At 37.3% G+C, this 24,635-nt stretch overlaps 1 protein-coding gene across 22 annotated transcripts in view; it reads left to right on the forward strand.

Moving 5' to 3' along the window:
• LOC116845398 (zinc transporter ZIP1-like) overlaps positions 1 to 24,635 on the forward strand; it is a 52,518-nt gene that overhangs the window by 11,675 nt on the left and 16,208 nt on the right. For 4 of the 22 annotated variants that reach the window (XM_032818018.1, XM_032818026.1, XM_032818019.1 and 1 more), the window contains 7 exons: positions 13,377 to 13,515; positions 16,988 to 17,235; positions 20,054 to 20,221; positions 20,991 to 21,149; positions 21,250 to 21,402; positions 21,849 to 22,056; positions 22,770 to 22,896. In XM_032818018.1, the coding sequence (XP_032673909.1) occupies positions 17,015 to 17,235; positions 20,054 to 20,221; positions 20,991 to 21,149; positions 21,250 to 21,402; positions 21,849 to 22,056; positions 22,770 to 22,896 (1,036 nt within the window). In that variant the 5' untranslated portion in view covers positions 13,377 to 13,515; positions 16,988 to 17,014. Of the gene's footprint in view, positions 1 to 1,397; positions 1,922 to 2,329; positions 4,828 to 11,593; positions 12,077 to 13,376; positions 13,516 to 13,544; positions 13,913 to 13,941; positions 15,431 to 15,725; positions 15,861 to 16,186; positions 16,256 to 16,987; positions 17,236 to 20,053; positions 20,222 to 20,990; positions 21,150 to 21,249; positions 21,403 to 21,848; positions 22,057 to 22,769; positions 22,897 to 24,635 lie in introns of those variants that run through there. The other 18 variants (XM_032818027.1, XM_032818021.1, XM_032818020.1 and 15 more) reach the window with 18 other exon arrangements.

The raw sequence follows: 24,635 nt of genomic DNA on the forward strand, positions 1-24,635 counted from the left end.
GACTTGTCCTTCCACAATTCGGATCATTATCAATTCGTACAGTTTCAGCAATCGCACGAATACTTAACCGACGGTCAGATCGAATCAGATTACCGATTTTTTCGATATTGTCATCCGTTTTTGACGTGGAAGGGCGACCCGGGCGTGAATCATCTTGAACGTCTTCTCGGCCATCTTGAAAACGCTTAAACTACTCAAAAACACGTGCGCGCGATAAACATTCATTGCCATACACTTCTTTCAATAAATTATATGTTTCAGTAGCAGTTTTTCCAAGTTTCATGTGAAATTTCACAACAATTCGTTGCTCTACTGTTACACTTAACATTTTTCCGGCGAAACAAAAAAACAACTCTAATGCGAATGAAGACTACGGCTATACTGATTTGTTTACAGAAGCGAGAGGCACTGCATTCGAAAGAGAAGGCTTCACGATAATAGCTGTGGCTTGCTGGCGTTTAGCACATGCGCACTTCTTCTGTAGCAGCGTCAGTCTCGTTATTTAATAGCCACACCTCGTATATCAAAGATTAGGTACACTGAGAAAAATTATCCGATAGAAAATTAACAAACGAATATTTCTGATCAAAATATCGATGAATTTTTATATTCAATATCCGATTAAATTAAATCGAATGCTCTTGATCATAATGGCATTTCATCAAATATACCGGTCAAAAAATTATGAACTGATATTTCTCATCAGATACAAAAATTTATCGATATTTTAACCGGAAATATCCGTTTGTCAATTTCTTATCGAATAATTTCTCTCGATGTATGTCTTTCTGATTCTAGAGCTAAAACGTTGTACGTGACATCGAAATTTCAAGGTAAAAGGGCTTAATGTTCCCTATGCGTCCAGAATAGCATCCCTGGTCATTCCTTCAGGAATTCTGTTGAGCAGAATCCCACGGTACGAAGGAGAACCTTGCCGTTCGCGTCCGTGAATATGGGGGAGTCACAGAATCTCTTCTTTGCCAGATTCCCAGAATAGATGATAATGCGAGGAACACGCGCGAGAAGGGGGATAATCACATGCGGCGATATGCGGCGCCATTCAACATTCCGACCGATTATTCGATCGTCGTTAACTGCATTCCGGGCTCGGATACTCCGTTGCGTCTGCCTGCCTTCCTCTCTTCTCCTCCCCCCTTCCCCGTCTCTCTCTTTTTCTCTAACTCTCTTCCTCTTCTGTTGTCTCCTTGTATATATTGCATGCCGGGGTGAGAATTCGTACGGTTTTGCTCGAACAGTCGAGATCCTGATGGTTTCCCCACCAAGGGAATCCTGCGCCCGCCGAACAGGTACTAAACCCTACCCCCCTCTGCTCCAGCTTGTGTTCTCCCCCCCCCCTCCCTCTTCGCCCGTACTATTGGCCGTACCTGAAGCTTCATTCTTGGCTCGCACGTTCTGCCCGGCTGGTGGTCTCGTCTTCTGAATACTTCCTTAAAAACGACGCCGTCGCGTCTACAGCGTCACTTCGCGCTCGACCGTTGCTGCGCGCCGTTCTATCGATTTTGCGTCTCTCATTAACTTCCGTGTATCTCCCCGCGTAGATAAAAAAAACCTAGAAAGTCGGTCAACGTGAGTCAGGCGGATGCGGAGCGCGGATAATAATTAGCAGTCGATTGTCTGTTTACTCGTCTCGATCCACCACGACGATCGTTAGCACGAGTCGATTTGAATCGAGCGGGGTGCTCCTCACGAAGAACTTAAGGTGGTTTCCTGAAGAATCCCGGCCAGAGAGCAGCCAGGCGTTTGTTGACGTTCAGTCGTGAACGCTCATCAACGAACCATCAGCCTCATCCATCAGGCGTCACTTACGACGACCGTTGGACGTCTATCGGTTCGATCAATTACCTCGAATTGTCGCGCGATGTTCTGCAACGACGTTGTCGCCGCACAGTGGGGCCATTCGGTATGCGTTGTTTAAAAAATGTCTAGAGCCCTTGGATTTCATTTGATTTTGACGCTTTTTTTTGTTAAATAATCGTCTTGAAATTTGCAAGAGATCCCTCGAAGCCAATTTTTAAAATAATGTTTTAGAAATTAGTCATATATATATAAAGACAAAGACTTTTTCTTGAAAGTAAACTGTGACTGCTGAACAATTTATTTAAATGGAGTGATAAATAATTTTCGAGTATATATATATATATATATATATATATATATATATATATATATGTATGTATGTATGTATATGTATGTATATATGTATGTATGTGTATGTATGTATGTATGTATGTATGTATGTATGTATGTATGTATGTATGTTACACATATACATATATGTGTGTATATATATATATATATATATATATATACATGTGTGAGTGTGTGTAGAAACACATAACACATACATATATGTATATATATATGAGTGTGTATATACATACATATATATTTGTATGTGTGCATGATCAAACAGTATTGAATGATCCAGCCAATGAAGGCAAGATCGGTGACCGAGCAATTAAGATCAGATCGGACATTAATATAACTAATGAAAGCGAGATCCTTCATTCTTCTGAAAGAATCAATAAATTTTTTACTTTTGGATCTATCGTTAATTTTATTTTGTTTGATCTTTGTCGCAGGTTAGATATATATGGATCTGACGAAATGAATAGTTTATGAATTAAGTCTGTACCTGTATTAATCCTACTACATTTTCGGGTATTAAATTCGCGATAATTTTTTAAATCTTTGTTGCGTAACTTTTGGGCTTCTTCGAATAATAAGCCTATAGGAATAAGTAAGAAAGACTCGATGATTTTTGCCCCATAAAAAGAATTTTATGGACAGAATTTTATAGGCCATCCATACAGATGTAGTACCATCCATACAGTTTCAAATACAAATTTGCTGTTTCTGTTGCATATTCACCAAATTTGTCAGGATATATTTTAGCACCGCAAGCGAGCGTTTGTAAAATAATAGCGAATCTATGAATGAGTTCTTGATTAATCCCTGTGATCTTTGATGTTAATATCGGGTTACGGAAAAATCGTCTTGCAGTGTTGCTGTCATTGGAGCTTTCTGAGTCTTGTTTCGATAAGGAGTTTGTAATCGATAAGGAGGTCACTTTTTCTCCGAAACTCTTTCTAAATTCATTCTTTAGCTACCTTCATATAGTTTCTCCGTTCATTCATCCTTGCTGACCAGGTTTTCAATGATAATCGATAAGCTATATGAGGGATATACTTTATGAAGCGTATCCACGCATGCAGAGGTGACAATCCAAATTCGTAATTTTCTTTTGCTTCTATTTTCTGGACTAACTTTTCCAAATCGTTTATTTCTGAAGGTGTTGCTCTGCAAATGTAACACGATACAGGAGAAAGCGTTCCTGTCAAAGCCTGGCACACCTTACTAACATTGTTAGTTTTATTATATGATTAACCTTGCATTTATCAACGTTTGTCTGAACCATTGTTGGTAATAGAGCCTCGATAGTTCTATATCGAGCTTGGTTCTTATTCGATTAATATCAGTGATAGTTTTTTCTGGAGTTTCCTTCGCATATTCGAAACTAATCACTCGGCAATACTTGATCGAACCAGGCTGAAGATTGCACCAGACTTCTGTTCACGAGCATCATTTATTTCCAAAGTCAGCGGTACTAAGAATATTATAAAGATCATTTCATCTGATGTTCTATCATTGTATTTTTGCTTGTTATGACTCTGGTCTGATGCTCCGTCGCAGCCCCATTTACAAGTCATTATTAGAGACAGTTTAGTTTCTCTTGGTGTTAATTTATACAAAACATCTGGAATTTTCAGAATACGCAACATGTATGATCGAGCAATTCTTGCAAATCACAGCTGCCCCTTTTTCAGTCACACTTATGTTTTGAGAGTAACATCTTTCCCTTGCTAATGACAATCTTTTGTACGGTATAAAAATGTCAGCATTCTTTGCTTTCACTTGCTTCCTCATGTCATATTGTCATTTCGAGAGCTTAATATCTTCAATGAGAGCTATGGCTTCGTTTTCACAAAAAGGAATCACTTTTCCCTTATCAGCAAAATCTTCTTTGGTATCATTGAGATTTTTTATCAATTTAATTAGATGTTTTTTCCCTGCGTCTCTCCAAGTTTTGAAAAAAACTTCTTTTATTTCTTCTGCAGAATAATTATCTGTAATCGACTGTATTTTACAAAATTTAGTTGATCATAAACTCTTTCCGAAATAATCTCTCGATGATCTCCTACGCTGAATAAAGATTCATTGTAAATTACACGAATCATTTTCGATTTAAACGTAGATATAAAAGAACTGTTCAGTTTTTGCTCTACTCATTTATCGATTTTGCGTCGCTCATTAACTTCCGCGTATCTTCCCGCGTTGATAAAAAAGTCGTAGAAAGCCGTAAAATATATATATGAATATATTCGAGAATCATTTATCACTCCATTTAAATAAATTGCAACAGTCTCAGTTTACTTTCAAGAAGCTTTGTATAACTAATATATATATATATATATATATTTATTTATTTATTTATTTATTTATTTATAACTAATTTCTAAAACATTATTTTAAAAATCGGCCTCGAGGGATCTCTTGCAAATTTCAAAACAATTATTTAAAAAGAACGGCGTCAAAATCTGTTGAAATCCAAGGGTTTTAGACATTTTTGGAACAACGCATGTCAAATGGTCCCATTGTGCGCCGGTGCGACTACGTTTGTCGACATTTTGTGGTCAGTGTTGTGCAGTTTTCGTCGACCGTGGGACCAAGCCGGACGTGGTGCATTTACGACCACCTCAGACACGCAACGCGGATCATCCCGAAAGGCAATCTCCGTGGACGGACGTAAGAAAAGTCAACATTGTTTATTTTGTCCTCTGTTACTTCTTTTGCTTGTTGTTGAAGTTTACATGTCAATCAGTGATTGTAAATAAAATTAAAGATAACTGACGCTCTCTCTCTCTCTCTCTCTCTCTCTCTCTCTCTCTCTCTCTCTCTCTCTTGTCTCTCTAATACAATGATGCAAAAGTAACTTCGCGTTGATGAACACATTTACTACTGCGATTTATTTGGAAAACCGTCTCCACAGACAGTGTTATACTTTTTTGTGTAATACAGATAGACAAGGGTAGAGCGTTTATTATTAACGCTTTAATATTCGGTTCTACCAACGTCCTTAAATGTCGACTCAATTTTAATTTGAGTTTAAGTCTTTGTCTGCAGACAGTTTAAACTGAAATTAAGACTTGATGGACGTCGGTGAAACAGAGCGTAAGGCACACTCTCTAAAAACATGATCAGTCAGTCATGTTTAGTAGAAAATATTTGCAAAAAATAAAGACATAATTTAATATCCACATAAATTATAGAAAACAGACGATGAAAACGAGAGATAAAGAGATAAACATGTGTAAGAGAGGGAATATTGAAAGTCAAAATATTTACAATAGATGATAACAAGAATACATATGAGAAAGAGAGATGTTATATAACGTAGCAGGTTACATTCAATGAAGCCCAAAAGAGAAAAGGAGAAATAGAGAAAATGAAGGGGACCAAAATAACAATAGTTGACAAAACATGGTAATAGAGACTTAATTTATTTATTTAGGGCGTAAAATGGAAAAAATTATCGCTGTCACATGTACGTGACGTCGATCTCTCGTGAAGGATCGATGCGTCACGCATGTGTGACACTAGCAAGCGTGTTGAGGAACAAAAACTTTTCACCCGGAACTCAAATACAGGGTGTCCGGTAATTAATTAAGCAACCGCCGTACAGGTAGAGGAGAACAGGTCAAAATAATGCTTTGTGTATAAAAAAAATGGCTTACCTTTTAGCAACGATGAATAAACAGCTGATTTCGAGGTAGATTAACAAGCGATACGTATATGTTACTTCACTTCAAAATCAACTGTTTACTTATCGTAAGAAATAAGCTATTTCTTTTACACACAGAGCCTGTCCTACCGCTTCTCGTGAGCTCATTCGTTTATACATTTTAATTAATTACGGAATAAATATTGAGAAAATTTAAAAATGGTATATAACTTTTATGATTATTTTGACCCGTTCTACATGGCGGTTGCTCGATCAGTTACCGGACACCCTGTATATCGGAGTGAATTTCCTTGAACGGAGTTTTTCTCTTTGCAAAGAAAACGCGTAGCGCGATTCTAGCGTCACTATTCTATTGCAATTATGTACCACACACACACACACACACACACACGCACGCACGCACGCACGCACGCACACACACGCACACATATGCACGCACACACACGCACACACATGCACGCACACACACGCACACACATGCACGCACACACACGCACGCACGCACGCACACACATACAGACACACATGCCCGCGCTATTGACACACTATTGATGCGGTAGATACTCCAGAAACATACGTATATCGCGTGAATTATGCTGACATTGCGTCTGCAGCGTGCGCGTATGTGTCAAATAAAAGTGCTGTGCATAACGTATCGTGTGTATTAAATAACGCGCGCGTGCTACTCACGGGACTCTGAAGTGAGTTGAGTGAATTTGCTGTATTTTTTCCTCGTACGAGGGGATTCCCCATGAAACACTCCCGAAGAACTTCCACGATTGGTTGCACGGATAGTGGATATTCAAACATCTTGTCGGGACCGGTCTAGGGACGGTACCTTCTCGAGAAACCGTTGCATTTACAGCCCGAGCCGAAGCTCGAAGGTGCAAAGTTTTTGAGAGCAATAATGACTCATATTTGTAAAGTGAAATGTGATCTTGATGCAATTTTTGCTGCGACATTTCTCTCATGCGCAACAATAAAACTACAAAACCCGTGTAAGATAAACGCCCTAGTGATTGAACATGTACCGATAATTGAATTACTAATAATATACTTGTGTTTGTTAAGATACTTATCAATAAATGAAACAAAATCACAAAGTAACTAAATATTTCTTTTCATTTATTACATTGTTTTGTATATTGAAAAGCATTTCAACAAAGAAAAATACAAAACCAATATGTCAATCATTGGGACATGTATGTTCGACCACTGGGACGTTTACCTTAGTCGTACAATATTTGAACTGTGTAGTCGCATATAAATAGCCCGAGAGGCGCGGCAAATTTGCGATAACAAGGTGATAAGTTTTGAACGCGAATACGAGCCGAAGGTGCAATTTAGTACGTTCACGGTTTTTCGTGTAGGACTTTCCGCGTAGTGCGATCGAGGAAATACTAATTGCAACTGTTGAAATACTGACGCAGTTCCGCTGTCAATCGTATATTACACAGGCCCACAATTTAAAAAAAGTTGTCTGTGCTGAGGGTCTGACTAGGTGTACTATACGTATTTTGGGCTGCTGAATCCAAATCCGGTGTCAGATTTGCTCCATCACCCTTGAATTTTCCGGAAAATCGAGGAAATCGTGAAAAGGAGCGGATATCCAGGTTTTTACGGAGACATGTATTCAAGAAAAATTCTAGAGTGACAAATAACCCTTATAGAAATATCATACTAAGAATCATTGATTACTCATTATCCAGTATTTTTAATACTGAAAATAAGTAATTATCAATTATTCTTAGTATGATATTTCTATAAGGGAACCCCATAACCCCACAACCAACGTTGAAAATACATTATGTACTTCAACATGAAAAACGAATCATTCTACACGAAATTTTATATGACCTTCAAAGGTCAAATAAAGGTCAAATGTCTAAAAATGGCTGTAGAGCTGTTTTTCTGAGTGATTATGGTTTTTTAGGATTGACAAGCGTTGGAGGAACTTTAAAAAGTAAGTGTGATACGCTATGACCTTCTTGACTTTTAAGTTAACTATGAAGGTCATTTGAAGGTCGAGGTGATTATTTGAAATAGGAATCCCTATTTTTGACGTTGGATTTGAAAAAGCAGTAAATTAACGTGAGTAAAGACACGTCTTCGCGATTTTCATCGCTCGTGTGAAATCCACCACACAAGGTGAAAATCGCTTTCTTGCACGCTCATTGGAGTGAGATATTCTTCTTACTTTTGGCGTTACCCAGAAACAACGACGTGGACGTACTGTTTCCTTTGAGGTGCTTGATTCCCGTGAGTCCCCTTGCCTCTCACTATTACCTTGGTTATGCTACTAATCAACCACGAAGTAACTGTTCGAAGACCTTTGAAGGTCATATAAAAAATTTTCAAAATATCATTTTGAACGTAAAATTTCCTGTTCTTTCCAAATCCGGGGTCAAAAATAGGGGTTCCCATTGAAAAAAGACCTTGACCCTCAAATAACCTTGAAAGGTCATTTCAAGGTCAAGATCATTAGCACAGGTTTGTAAACCCTTTTGTCCTGAACATTTTTTGTTGCAACTATTTTCCCGTAGAACGGGTAGTTTAGGAGATATTCGGAATTATAGATTAAAATGGGTCACCCTGTAGTTCAGGTATCGTACAACTGTACACGAAGGAGATATTGCAGCACAAATTACGTTAAGATCATATCTCATTTCACAATTGCAATGTACGTCACTATGGGAAGAGTAAATTCGACAATCTACATCAAAATATTTGTAAATTTATTTGGGAGACATATAAGATTTATTTCTGCGAAATAAAATTTACTTCTGGAAATAAATCTCATATCCCACAAATAAGTATTCAAGTATTTTTCTCTCAATTTACAATATCAAGCATTCAAGTAATCACAGTAATTTTATAGTAAAAAATCGAATGTGCATAACATTTTTAGATGAATAATATAATGATTTCGCTGATAATTCCTATATGAATCAAGATTGCATTTTCTAGTAATTTCTACTCTAAAATATTTTCTCCGTGCAAGTTGTGCCATTTCATAACTTATACAACAAAGAATGTTATGGCTACAACTATATATTGTGCTTACACAATAACTGTAACTATAAACACTGTATAACTATCAAAGTCAGATAAGAATGACAGGTATAATATCAAGCATACAGACATTAATGTCATGTCACATCACACAATAATAGAAGGGAGAAAGCATTATATTATTCCTGATAATGCCCGCGTAACGATCAACGCGTTAACGATTACGCCAGAGTAGAGAATTTGAATGAGAGTCTGGCCATAATTACAGTTTCATCAAAAACTTACGAAAGAAAGAGGAACATATTTTCAATCTCTCTCTTTGTCTATCTTTCCTTAATCTAACCTAACTTACTGCGAAAGGAATATTGTGATTGGGTACTGTGTGGAAGCTGACAAAACATTGCGGACCAATTCAAACTGGCCGTCTCTGATTCAAGAGTCTGCACTTTGCCAAAGTATAAAAATTCGGGCAGCAATGCCAACAGTCTAACAAGTAACACTATCCAAGTACTACACGCCAATCTTCTTGAAACTTTGCACACATGTAGTACATCGAAAAACATTAGACACATATTTTTTTATTTTGGCTAACAAAGCGTTTTAAGGTTAGAAAACGCATTCGAAAATTTAACACTCCATAGCATGATAACTAATGCTACTCCTGAGCGTCATTCTTTTACAGCTTTTACGATATTACTCTATTATCTGTATCTGTATCTTTATTTCCAACTTCAGCTTCGCGCTAAGAAGTTTTACTATGTACAATCTTTCCTTATATTTATGCGCCTTTTATCTTTTACATTTTTCTTTTTCTCGCATCTTAACCTATTAGGATCTTTATCCTGCCTCTTTCCTTCTTCCTCCTTTTATATCTCCCTCCTTTATATCTTTCTTTATCCTATATGTATCTTAACCCATACTGACAAATTTCTTTCCTTTTTGCATTTCTTATCCTAGACATTATTATAATTTCATTATCTAAATGTTTCTGAAGTCGCTAATTATGATTTTGATATTAGTTTTGCGAGATTCAAAATGGCGGACCGAAATCGCAGGCATTTCAAAGACTTTATTCAAAGTCAGTTTCGAAGAAGTTTTTTGAATCTCGCAAAACTAATGTCAAAATCATAATTAGCGACTTCAGAAACATTCAGACAATGAAATAATAGAGTAATGTCGTAAAAGCTGTAAAAGAACGATGCTCAGGAGTAGCATTAGTTATCATGGTGCTATAGACTCTATAGCACCATGATAACTAATGCTACTCCTGAGCGTTTCTATGCGCCTTTTATCTCTTACATTTTTCTTTTTCTCGCATCTTAACCTATTAGGATCTTTATCTTGGTCCTTTCCTTCTCTCTTTTATATCTCCCTCCCTTATATCTTTCTTTATCCTATATGTATCTTAACCCATACTGGTAAATTTCTTTCCTTTTTCTTATCCTTATATTTCTTATCCTAGACATTACTCTATTATAATTTTATTGTCTGATTGTTTCTGAAGTCGCTAATTATGATTTTGACATTAGTTTTACATTTTTCTTTTCCTCGCATCTTAACCTATTAGGATCTTTATCCTGTTCCTTTCCTTCTTCCTTTTATATCTCCCTCCCTTATATTTTTCTTTATCCTATATGTATCTTAATAATGTCGTAAAAGCTGTAAAAGAAGGACGCTATAGACTCCATAGCATGATAACTAATGCTACTCCTGAGCGTCGTTCTTTTACAGCTTATACGATATTCTTAAGATACATATAGGATAAAGAAAGATATAAGGGAAGGAGAAAGAAAGGAACAGGTCTTAATAGGTTAAGATGCAAGGAAAAGAAAAATGTAAAAGATAAAAGGCGCATAGGTATAAGGAAAGATTGTACATAGTAAAACTTCTTGGCGCAAAGCTGAAGTTGGAAATAAAGATACAGATACAGATAATAGAGTAATATCGTAAAAGCTGTAAAAGAATGACGCTCAGGAGTAGCATTAGTTATTATGGTGCTATGAAATGTTAAATTTTCGCATGGGTTTTCTAACCTTAAAATGCCTTGTTAGGCAAAATAAAAAATACATGTCTAATGTTTTTCGATGTACTACATGTATGCAAAGTTTCAAGAAGATCGGCGTGTGGCATTTGGATAGTGTTACTTGTAAGTATCGATCAGCGGATGGACAAAACGAAACTCATCGTGCGATGTGTCCGGGGTAAAGTTTCGCGAGTTCCAGCCGCGCGTTCGCGGCGGCTAAACGCGGCTAGATACGACCGTCTGATTCTCAAGCCGGAACAACGCGCGCGACCTTCGTGTGGGACAAATGCAGCTCGGTAGCAGACAAATGCAGACGCGGCTGCGATACGTGCTCAGAATAAACAGCCCGACCGTTTCGAGAGAGCATTAACGTCGACACGTGGAGGATGAGGAAGAGGTGATTTCTTAGGATGATTTCACTCCTGAGAATCCAGACGACGTGCTCAGGATTTTCCCGTCACCGATGTCGAAATCGCTCGTTGACTTCGTGGAGTGGGGACCTCTGACGAGAAAAGAAAGAAATAGCGGCGGATTCCCCGTTCTTTCGAGTGTCGCGACGATCACACACATGTGGGCCCGATCGAGGCGATCGACTATCGCGATCTCTGCGTGTTTACCTTGAACGACACAGAAGCGATTCTGCTCCTACCTCCTCCTTCCCTCCCCTACCGTGACTTTTGAGTTTTTTTACTTGTCGGAGGGTCATGCCGCGTGCACTTTCACTGCATTCGATTTCTTGGTGCCTAGTACCGCCGCACGCCTCAAAGGCCTACCACTTCTCGTGCCGTTCTTCCTCACGAAACGATCGACGGCTCGTAGCTGTCGTTAAATCGTGCCGTTAAATCGACACCGCGGAAGAAAAAGATCGGTGCAGTGAGACGGGGGGAAAGGATCGCGACACACCGAGTCTGTCACGATCGAGATTCTCGACGAATTCTCGGGAAATGGACGCCAGTGCCTGCCTCGATTTATTAGGGATTCAGTATCGCGTTCTCTAAGAGAAAAAAAGATGGATGAGAGAACCAACGCGAACTGATAAACTGATACGAATAGAAAAGAAATAACGCGTAAATCGAAGTAACGCGGAATGAGTTAAGATGGATCAAGAGGGAATATGTGCGAGTGCACGTGCGAGAGATTATAGCCTTTTTTCTCGCACAAATTGTTTTCCATTTTACTACGTTTCTAGTAGTGCGGGAATAAAATGAACTGTCAAAGTAAGATCTATTTTGCTAGAAACATAACAAATTTTTTAGTAGCATATTTTGGTTCCTAAGATGTTCAGCGCATGGAAAAAACAATTTCGTTAGTGTAACTGAATTTTCTGTTATCTGGGGATAAGATAAAAACTCGATCGTACATGAAGAAAATAATTTGTTGGCCCAGCAAATGTTCTGCTGGTCTGGCAAAATCTTTTCGTTATTATATGGACTGAAAATAAAAAGATTTGTTAAGAGTACTAATCACTATTTGCTGGATATAATTTGATGAATCTACAAATTATTTTGCTATAAGAACCATGATGGATTTATATAAGCAGTTGCAGTTTTGCTTCAATAGCAAATAAATTTGCTAAGGATACATTATTTTGCATCAATAGCAAATTAACGTGATTCTTAGGACAAATACACTCAACAAATTTTTTTCTATCCTGGCAACGAAACTACTTCTGCTCTGATAACGAATAATTTGTAAAATTAGTTACGTCAACTAAATTTCTTTCATGTCATTACGAATATGCAGTAGCAATGACGATTTTGCTAAAAATATTTCTGCAAGAGGTTTCAGCTAAGTGCTCAGTTATCTCAAACGAGTTTTGTTTATAACTGTACGCCTGGATGAATGTTTTCGATTGCGGTAACAGAGATATTATTTCTCGTCAGCGAGTTCGTCGTCTGGTTCCCGTTCAGTTACGCGAACTGAAAGTTTTTTTTTCCGTGCACGTATGAAATGAAGGAATAGTCAATCACTGCGTTATGTCTTATTCTTCAGTTACACAATTTTATAACAATCTTTACTGTAAGATGCTCTCCGTGTAGACCAGCATGAAACACTGGCGCGTCCGAAAAGTGCTCCAAAATCCCCTTTGTATTAGTAATCGTGGTGATTTACGGTTGCAATCGTAAAATAACGTCCTATCAATACGTCATGTCGAAAGAATTAATTTAATCTAATTTAATTTAATTTAATTAAAAATTAAAATTAAAATTTAATTAAAATTTAATTTAATTTAATTTTTTAGGCTTTATAACGTCGTTTATCCGCGAGAACAGAATTCACGCATAATTAGCTGGAGGACAAGAAATTGAGCTTCTGCAGTTGCTTCTCTTTTTTAATTCATTATTCAGTTAGCATAAAGTATGTTTTGTATTATCAGCCGTTTTCCTTCTTTTCTCTATTTGCGTTTTCCAAGATCTATGATTCACGCGCGTTTCTAGCACATGCGAGTGGAATGTCGAAATTCAAATATTTCCAGCTTGAAGAAGCTCGGGAAATCTAACAATCGTCTTGTTATAGGATTACGTGAAGAAATTCGCATAATTTGCTGGAAGGCGAGACGCGCCTTTGGCCACCACATCGTCGACGCGCCTTTGGCCACCACATCGTCGACGCTTGATCCTTTAACTGGACGATCGCGGAGGTCTCCCACGCAAAGGTGCGCAGTATTCTATCACGCGTGCCGACGTGTACACGTGTACACGTGTACGCGCACCTGTCGTGTCTGTGTGCGTGTGTAAAAATATCCGTTGTTACAAGCAGCTCGTTTCCAACGGCTCGACGTTATCGCGACGCGGTCAACGATTATGAAGATCACGGGAGACGATATCGAATGCAACACCGTGTATATATAAGCCGGGTGGGAAGGAGCCAGCGCGTAGTAGTGCGTCGACTCATGCGTGAATTATACACGGTGTCGCGAACGTAAGCGAACGCTTCTTGAATTTTACGATCGCGGGCCGATGAAGTGCCGGAGTGGCGCCGTATTTAGGAGGGATACATCGTAAGGTAGAGGGAAGACGAACGTCGAAGAAGGTAGCACGGAGCAGTTATCGGTTTGTCTGATTCGCGAACGATCCGCGAAGCTTGAACTTCGATTGTCGATCGCGATCTCTCCCGACGCAATTTCTGTCGCGCCGCGATTTACACGGAGAGAATATTCTTTATTTCATAGTGTCTTTCTTCATGTGAATGCTTTTCTGCTTTACTGTGTTCCTGGTAGTACAGGAAGATGCTGAGCTTTGTCTTGCTAAGAAACATCGTGAATTTCACCGAAAACAATAAATTTCTTAGTAACACGTTTCAGTGCCTAAATACAAATCTTGAATAAAAATAAATTTCTAATAAATACTATAAATTTCCGAAATACAATCAAACATATGAGTAATTTTCTCCGTGTAGAATTCTCCGCGTGTTGGAAAAACAAATGGAGTCTTTCAAAGGGACATTTCGAGTTAACTTATCGTGACATTTCCGCAACATTCAATCACCAGTCATTATAACGGTTTAATGTCCGAGATAATGATCCGTAAATTTCACTGTTAAATTCCGCGAATGCCCTGTTCGCGCGTCGATTACTTCATTATCGACGCCAGACAGTTTTGAAACTGCTTCTCACTACCATTGCACGTCACCGGCGCGATTCAATTTTCTGGCAATTAAGGCAGCCTTTCGGCTCGGCCGAATTCCAAAAGGTTTCATACGTGTGTTCGAACAGTTCGCGCCAAGCCTGATAATATTACATAACGCGCTCTAGGCGAGAGATGTCTGCGATAACGGACGTATTTCAATCGTGACAGAAAGAGAGAGAGAGAGAGAGAGAGAGAGAGAGAGAGAGAGAGAGAGAGAGTGAACAATATTATCTGAGTGTTCGAACCTTTGAGCTCTGTTACAATATTATCTATTAAACTATTATCGTGACGGAATCATCTTTGCCGCAAAATAATGCACGTATTGAACTCGTACGGTGACGCATTTTTTTATTAACTACAGAGTATATCGCTCGTGTAGCTATGCCAGATTGATTGCCCAATCATACGTCATCGCCGGCTCCAAATTCTCCAAATGATTTTCGATTGATGGAACGCCGACGGCATGCCGGCATCAACTTTGACATTCGGCACGCCGAGAAATTATCTCGTCGTCACTTTTGAATTTAGCGGCTTATGAAATATATATATATATATATATATATAATTAATGCAACCTGAAGAGAAATAATTGATCTTTTAACTTAACTATAATTAAATAATGATAATTGAACTCCAGTCTGCGAGTCTTCTGCGAGTTTATTATCTTTCGAAGAGTGTCTTTCCACAACTGGAACGTTTAGGAAAAAAAAATGATTAGATAAATAAATATCGAGTTGCAGCTACAGTTTGATTTCAACTTATGCAATTATCTCATTTTACTGCTGCTTAATAACTCCATTAATCTTGATTCATGTTATTAATTTTTTTGCTGTAACATTCATCGTAAGATATACACGGAGAAAATATTACAGTTCTTTCTTCATATAAATTCTTTTCGATTTTACTATGTTTCTAATTGTGCAGAAACAGAAAGACAGTGAGGTTTGTCTTGCCAAGGAATATAATAAACTTTACTAAATAGAAACATAGTGAATTTCGCTATACTGAAAGAAAATACATAAAACTTTATTTGCCGAATATAAAGTTTCTTTCTGTGAATAAACTTTATATCTCAATAATAAATTTTCAACTATATTTTTTCAATGTAAAAACATAGCAAATTTTTTATTCATTTTAAACAATACTCAGTTTAAATGAAGAGAATTTTGATTTAAGTAAATATGTTAATGATACTCGTCTAATAAATATTTGTTAATTTTTTAATTTTTTTTCTCAGTGCAATATTCCGATATCTCCTTGTAAAGATGCTGTGACCACGCTAGTTTCTCACTGCGTATTATATCATCGCTATAATTACATAATTGTCATATAACAAACTTGTTATATATACGTAATCATGGAATCTTTCACGGTACGTAATTCTTTAAGCATCACACATAGGCATAAAGAATCAATGACAATAGATATCAAAAAATATAAGAAATCAGTAACAATACGTGACTTCTTTCGATAAGATTTCGTAGAGATCGATCTCATTCACGGCTATTATTAGACAATATAGCTTGACATTGTTACGATTGATTAGCGCGAGGAATAATCGATTGCTCCGTAACTTTTCGTCAATCTGACACTCTCAATAAATCGAGAAACGGAAATCGAAAAGTGGAAGACTTTTAGACTGTTTAATCAGCACACAAAGTTACGGGACACTGTAAAGTGATATGTCATTTCTTCCAGTAATATCATACTGTCACAAGATTCTCGGTGCGGTAACAAGATATGTTATGCCGATGCAAACGACAAAACGTAATCAGGAAAAGCAAGTCGCTTAGGCCCGCACTAATAGTTATTACTTAAAACTCGTTTCAAATGAAATACGCAGATTTGAATTCAGAGTTAGATAAGAATGTTTTGAAAAAATTGATCACTGATATGAATGTCGCATAATGCAGCTAAAAAACATGGATGTTATTCCGAATAAACATTTGGATATTTCACATGAGACAAATTTCAGGTGATAACTATTAATACGGGCTTAATAGACACATTATTCACCAGAAATTTTCTGATGTCTTAATTTTCTTTAACACATTGACTGCTGTAAGGGTCTCACTGATAATCGACGCTGTGACACTGTCGCGTCTCATTAATTTACGTAGAAGACACAACAAATTACGTATACTGAGAGAAAAATGCCTTTGGCGTCAACTATACTCTTTTGTGATTTTAACCACAAAAATGATTAGAAAAACCATTGTTTTAGTAACTGTTACTAACAAGATGGTTTGTCTAATTATTTTTCTGGTTAAAATCACAAAAAAGTATAGTTGACGCCGAAAGCAACTATATTTTTCTCTCAGTGTACGATAAATTGCAAATTGAACATGTGAAATACAATGACACGAACTAACAGATATATGTATCCCTCTCAGTCTGCGCAATGAAATTTGCGCAACACCAAGGCTGAGTCCTTTTCATCTATTTTTTCATCAGTGTGCGGAATTTTCTAGTGATAAAATAAGAATTCATAATTCGCAGTGAGGAAGGACCGGAGGAATCAGCATCATGACAACCCATCATTCGGGCTTGTCGAAGTTCCTCATGAACGAGACGTCGAATTACAATGGGGAAGCAACTTCTTCGCCGGATGACGATCAATCGCGTGTATTAGTCGCTAAAGGCGTTACCATGGCAGTTTTGTGTATTGTCAGCACGTGTATGGGCATTCTACCAATGTTATTGGCCAAATGGTTGAAGTGGGATACTGTCGGACACGTAAATCCCAGGTAAATAGCATGGCGATCATTTCTATGCACGATCCTATGCACTGAGAGACACAAAGATATCCAACTTCGCTAAAATTATAGTTAATTTGGCGCTACTCGGCGCCAACAATATTTTCTTGTTGGAGGAACAGTGAATTGTTACTAACACTATAATAGTACTTATTGCGGAAATGCTTTACGTGATTATAATCATTTCATCGTGCAATTATAGTCACAAGTACCAGGCATTTTTCTTTCGTTGTTAATGCCGTCGATTAATAATGAAAATTACAATGAAAATTACGTTGTTAACATCGGGAACATTCGGTGCTCTTTGACCGTTCATGCTTTGTACACACAATTCCGGTGGTGCTTCGTAACACAATTTATTTAACGTGAAAAAGAGAATTCTGTCGCCAATGCCGAATCTCAAATCGCGAACCCTGATATCGAGTGGCCTCTTTCTAATAAGGCTTTCCAACGGGGAACTATCACTTTTGGTCCATTTGATGTCGACCTTTTTGTATCTCTGCTCAACAACAAATGTGATTCCTGCTTAAAATGTTGGATAGAAAATGATAGAAAATTTGTTTATCATATTTTATGGTGATTTTGACTCACATATTTCACAACTTATTTACGAAATTTCGTAAGTGAATTCATATACTATGTATTATACTAATTATACCAACTTTCATATTCAACATGATGGAAAAGAGTAATATCATAAGATCCACTCTAAAAAAAGGCATGTAAGAGATTTAATTGTTGCCGCTTTTCCGCGATGCTAATTGGTTCTCTCGCTTAGCTCACTTCATGTGGGCTGCGGCTTGGTTCGTGTCGTTTACGCCTGAAGAAAAGAATACAGAAGAAGTATAAATTATAAGAATAGAAGAATAGAGAATAGAAGGATAGAGAAGAAAGAAGAAAAAGAAAGGGCAGACAAAAAAAGAAGCATATTATTTAAGCAAAAATAAGGGTAAGAAGATAATTTTATAAGGTAATTTAAAAGATTATTGTAATGATAAAGATGCTAAATAGCACGCGCGTAGCGCGCGTCTGTAATGTTCTAGTATGATTAAACTATATAGATATTCTTTTCATTTTTATCTGACCATTTTGTAACCATCATTATAAGTAGAATTATTATGAAAGAATATTATAAGTAGTTTATTATAAAATAATAATAAATACATAATGCGATATTTACTATGATTCAGAAATATCAATTTATTATACAAACATCAATATTCAAGATGACTGAAAAGAATAGTATCATAAAATATGATTAAAATATATAGAAAGTCTGTGTTGTACGGCTTTGGTGCATGATAAGTCGTATAAATCAATATAGGAATTATCATTTTCTATCAAATATTTTAAGCAGGGATACATACGTTTCTTGGTTCCCAGACCCGGGATCAATAGCAGCAGATCAATAGCGTTTACTTTCAATTTATGTTTTCTTTCTATCACTAATCGTTGGACATGAACAACTACGTAGTGTTTCCATTCAGACGAGATAAATGGATAATTTTTAAATTAAACGAACTTATCTGTGAAGTTCGATTCTAAGTATGTCTTTTGTCTCGTCCGGAAGAATAGACGAACTCTATCCAACGTCGCGATATGTACAGTTACATGTTTCTTAACCTTCGCCCACGAAGAAGCGTTATTCCTGATGAAAAATTGAATCAAAAATTCCTGAACCATTTTTGTCTTTGATGCTTAACAAAGCAGATATTCTTTAACAAATCCGCGTCATCCTTTAGAAGTATACACATCTGTGAGCCGCGTTCCTGGTAGTATGCGTTCACGTATGTTTTTATAGCTTAATTGCATATTTACAGCTAAATTACTAGAAGTTAATGCAAACTCTTTGGAAATTTCGAATGATTTTCCGTGATTGTTTTGATCAGACAAACAATAATTTATATCCATTCGATTCGACTGTTATTTTAGGCCGGTTCTACATTAGTTGCAAATCGCAAGATCGTAAGAAAATTTACCAGTCATAGTCGATCGTTCTTTTTACAACCAAAGAAAAATTGATTTGTTAATTTTCTTGCGACCTTGAAACTTGTAACTAATATAAAACGACTTTTAAATCTGATCTACAATATGCTCTTTGTGTTCCGTTTCTTGTCTTCTGTCTTTTTCTGGCTTAAAGCTTAAGGTTTGAGTCAGAAAGAGAAAGAAGTAGGAAGCAAAGAACACATTGTAGATCAAGCTTTAGAGTCTGGAGAAACAAAAGATTTTTACGTTATAATATAGAACCTAGAAAGATTTTTCATCTCTGTTTCTGAACTCGTGTCAGTATCGGAGTTGTGTGGTGGCATTTTTAACCATACTTCTTGTTTTCGGAGCTATCGTGCGTTCACACACACTACCAGACGCACGGCTCACAGACCAGTGTATACTTCTAAAGGACGGCGCGGAATTACTTGAATTTATTAAAGAATATCTGCTTCATTAAGCATCAAAGATAAAAACGGTTCAAGACTTTTCGATTCAATTTTTCATTAGGAATTACGCTGTGTACTTCATGGACAGAAGTTAAGAAGTATCTTCTATGGAAAAATTGTTATCGAATAATCGACGCATCTCTTGTTTTATCAATCGACGATTTGCGAGCACATAGATGCAATCGAGATATGAATTGAGGTGTTTGTTATTACTCGCATTGATGTCAAAATGATCACTGGTCGTCAAGTATCTCACGATGATAAATCTCGCATCTCGCGAGATGTCATCTTCAATTCCGGTCGGCGTCGCACGCCATGGCGAATTGAACGGACAAGTAACAAATTACCGTTTGTGCGCGTTTTATCGCGCGTAGATCGATGAAAACGGTGAGCCTGATGCTTGGCTTCGGCGGAGGCGTACTCTTCTGCACGACATTTCTCCACTTAATACCGGAAGTGACGGACGGCGTAGGCCATCTCGTCGAGGAAGGCGAACTACCGGAGCTCAACTTCTCATTGGCAGAAATGCTCGCGTGCACCGGGTGAGTCAACCTTTGACGTCATTATGCGTAGATTTAATATTTGCAAAAGAGAGAAAGGCAGAAAGACAAAGAGAAAACGACAGGAGAATTCAATTTCGCGTGTCACGAGGAAGAAATATTTTTTCTTACCAACGCGGAATATTCCTTCGCATTGAAGAAACACGAACTATCACACGGCGGCTTTAATCTTAATTGTCGGTATATAATTACGCTATTCGCTACGTAATTACTTTTACTACGTAACTATTTTTTGTACTTAATTTCAACGATAACTTGAGGAAAAAACTCGAGCTACCGCCAGTAGCTAACTTCGGCTAACATGTCCATCGAATCGCACACTCTGCAACTGAAACATCAAGCAAAAGTAAAACATCAAACCAATGAGAGCCAATGCAGGAAATTCGTTACGAGATTTATGTCAATTGGATAAGTGTAAAACAAAAAGTTACAATCAAATATTTCGCTCGCAGATCCTCGAGCTTCTTCAGTGATTGGTGAACGAGAAACGCGAGAACATGTTTGATTGCAGAAATCAAAATAGAACTCAAAATCTCAGTTCAAGGTACAACTCAGAATCAAAGTAAAAATCAAAATAATTTGAAATAGTTTAATAAAGATCAAAATGTCATACTTACACATTAATTGATACGAATTTCATGTAACGAGTATCCCGTGCTGGCTCTCATCGGCTTGATGTTTCACTTTCGATTGTCTGTATCCAAGAGGTCTAATAAAAAACTTCGCTAAGGCAATTTTCTGCGATTTGCAGGTTCTTCGTCATGTACTTGGTGGAGGAGTGCGTGCACACGCATCTCAAGCGGAGGCAGAAGCAAGGAGCGAGCAATGCGAAAGACGTGAATCGCAGCACGAACGAGCTGATGGAGATCGGTCAGGCGGTGCCGTCGTGCGCCAACGGCCACACACACATGTAAGCCTGTTTGTGCAAAACCGTCGCGAAAATATCAATTTATCGGCCGACACTTGGTCGCGCTTTGAACGCGCACGATTTGAAATTCTTGAACTTACAGGGGCCACAGCCATTTACCGGTGATAATGGAGAACAACGAGGACGAATTCATAATAAGTTCGCTGAGAGGACTGTTAATAGTCCTCGGCTTATCCGTGCACGAGCTGTTCGAGGGCTTGGCGATCGGTTTGGAAAGTTCCAGCAATTATGTCTGGTAATTGTCCCGCACTGAGTATTCCGAAACGCGCGCGCGTACGCGAAAAGGAAACAGTATAATTGGTCCATATATAAATCTGCTTGTGCCAACCAGATTCAGCATTGAAGTTATGTGTGGACCAACCGTGCTGTTTGTTCCGTGCGGCAATCATGTTTAGAGACGACGTACGTCGTGATACAAGCGCGATAACACAATCATTGAGTCCTCTTTTCAAGTGACTTATCGAGTTACTTAGTTTCTACACAACTGCGTGCAAAGTCAAGTCATTATATTATTATTGCACACGTGTCCTCTCGTTCACAATGAGAAGATATATTTGCAATCATTAATCGCACATATTCTTTAATCGCGCGCTAAGTTACATCCGCGCCATATTTTAGAGTGTCTTCGTGATACGAGCCATGTCGCTTGATAAATGGTACAATGTGCTCCTATATGTTTAGGTACATGTTCGGGGCCGTGGCAGCCCATAAATTCGTTATAGCCTTCTGCATTGGAGTCGAACTGATCGCTTCGAGGACCAAGCGGTATCTATCCGTAATTTACGTGGTCACGTTTGCGGTAGTGTCGCCGATAGGGATCGGAATCGGAATGCTCCTGGTCGGCGGCGGAAGCGCGGCTACCAGTGGGCCAATGGCAGTGATATTACAGGCAAGTCTCGCAATTTAGGAATCCCAATCGCGTTGGGAAATACGCGATTCCACAGAACAGATACTACTTGACATATACATAACATAGTATACGATTAGTTATCAGTAATACGCGCGTGGCAAAAAACTTCTAAATTCTTCTAAGAAGTCGTTGAAGTTTACCCTAGACTTTATTATGTCTCCAGATTAGTCTAAATAGACTGATCGGGCGACAAACAATGTGTGTAGAATAGAGGAATCACTTGACACATGAGATATATTTATGAAAAATTATATAAAGAGATATATATTAAAAAATATATATATATTTATTTATTAAAAGTTATGTGCAGTAAGTGATTTCGGATTTTTCAGGTAAAATGAAACGGTTATATTTTTATATTCTCATAATCTCATGAAAAGAAATGTATGACAGGTGATCATAGATTAAAATGACGCCTATTGTTTTATCAAATTATAACGACATAAAAATACAATCATTTTATTTTATCTAAAAAATCCGCAGTTACTTATGGCATAACCTAATATATATATATATATATATATTTTTTTTTTTTTTTTTTCTTTTAAATTTGATGCTTTTGCGATGTGAAGAAACGCTAGATTTAGTATTTGAGCTGAAGCTGCTTTTCTTTTTGTGAATTTGTTTCTAACGTTTTGTAGATATTTTAGTTCACTTCATCAGAGAATCATGTCATTCTATATTGATCGTAGGGATTGGCGTCGGGCACTCTTCTTTACGTAGTATTCTTCGAGGTTCTACAGGAACACCGAAGCGGGTTGAAGCAGTATCTTTCAATCCTCGTGGGTTTTATCTTGATGTTCGGCATACAGATGCTAAGTAAGTGCAAGCAATTTTATCTTATATTAACGTGCTCTATAGTTTCACATTCCCCGGTAATGGTCACGTAGAAATCGAGAGAACGTCATAATTATCCAATCTCCGTACTCTCTCTCTCTTTCCTCGAAACAAATGAGCTCTTCGTGTTGAACGAACGCAACTGAAAGCGGATTTAAGTGGCTGAAATTTCTATATCTTGCTACGTTTTGCTACGTTTTGTCTACGTTTTGCTTATTTGTAATGACTCAACTGCAATCCACAACTTGGAATGCATGTTCGAACGTCATAGATAAAATTAAATCGCGACAAAGTAAGACAATGTATTATTAATTATACAAATGTATATGACGTCGGGTGCGATAACATCGCTATCGACCATCACACACTTAATGACCGTTTAAGTGCACGACTTTCTAACTTACACGATGTAGATTCTCCTCGATTAGTAAGCACTGACGGTTCTTTCTCCTTTAAAGAGAAGGTAACTATAAGCATACGGAGATTAAACATTTCGAAATATCTTTTATCTTGACTGGCAATCTTCAAATTCAGGCCACAAAGTCGCACTTCGTGAATCGAATGGTTTCGAAACATATAGAGTGTCTTGACGTTGATTTGATACTTTTGATTTTCACTGAGAGAAATTATCTGATAAAAAATTAACAAACGGATATTTCCGATCAAAATACCGATGTATTTTTATATCTGATCCGGATATTCGATTAAATTTAATCGAATACTTCCGATCATAATGGAATTTCAGATAAACCGATCAGATAAACCGATCAAAAAATTATGAATATATTTCTCATCAGATGTTTCCTGATTGGGTGCAAAAATTTATTGGATCATTTTGGTCGGAAATATTCGATTAAATTTAATCGGATATCTGGATCGGATATGCTTATGTTTGTTAATTTCTTTTCGAATAATTTCTCTCAGTGCACTAATTATTTCGATGTTCTACTCAAATTTGAATCCCCAGACATGCGGCGAATAAATGCATATATTCACGTTAGCTTGTTTCATTAATTCTCTATCAACACATTTTATCTACACATATGATTTGTTATCCCCGCTTAACCCTTTAACGGCCACAGTTATATATACATAATTTTATTTATGCATAAATGACTTTATTCTTATCTCCAACGACTATAACCTCGTGAAGAAGCACTTCTCGATAACAAAAAGCATTTCTCGTTTATAATTATAATATTATAGGAATCATGTGTGCAGATTTATGAACTAGCAGGATATCTGTCTCCTTAGATACTCTCTAAGCGAGCTCGCGACATTTGTTGGCCCGATTCCAAAATTTGCCTGAAATAAGTGCGGCCGTCAAAGTGTCAAGATGTGATGGATACAAAATAGTTAGATTACATTATGGTTCAGTTTGAATTTCTATGCAAATTAATCATCGTCTTATTGATTCACATCGATTTAGATGGAAATTTAGGCCGAACCTTATGTAATGTTATCGTTTTGTATCTATCACACTTCGAGCAGGAATACGCAGTTAGTTATATCTTAAGGCCGATCTACTGGTCGTATCGTAGCGTCGCAAACGTTATAAGCGTCGTGCGATTCGTCGTGACGGGTTATCGTAGAAGTTTGGTCAATCTTCAACGATTCTACGACACTACGATTGCTACGATCAACCAATCGTATTACTTAGAAATATATATATATATATATATATATATATATATATATATATATATATATATATATATATA

This window comes from Odontomachus brunneus, unplaced genomic scaffold, assembly GCF_010583005.1.
Source record: "Odontomachus brunneus isolate Ranch 3 - 2012 unplaced genomic scaffold, Obru_v1 Obru_scaffold_051, whole genome shotgun sequence".
Taxonomy (NCBI): Eukaryota; Metazoa; Arthropoda; class Insecta; order Hymenoptera; family Formicidae; genus Odontomachus; species Odontomachus brunneus.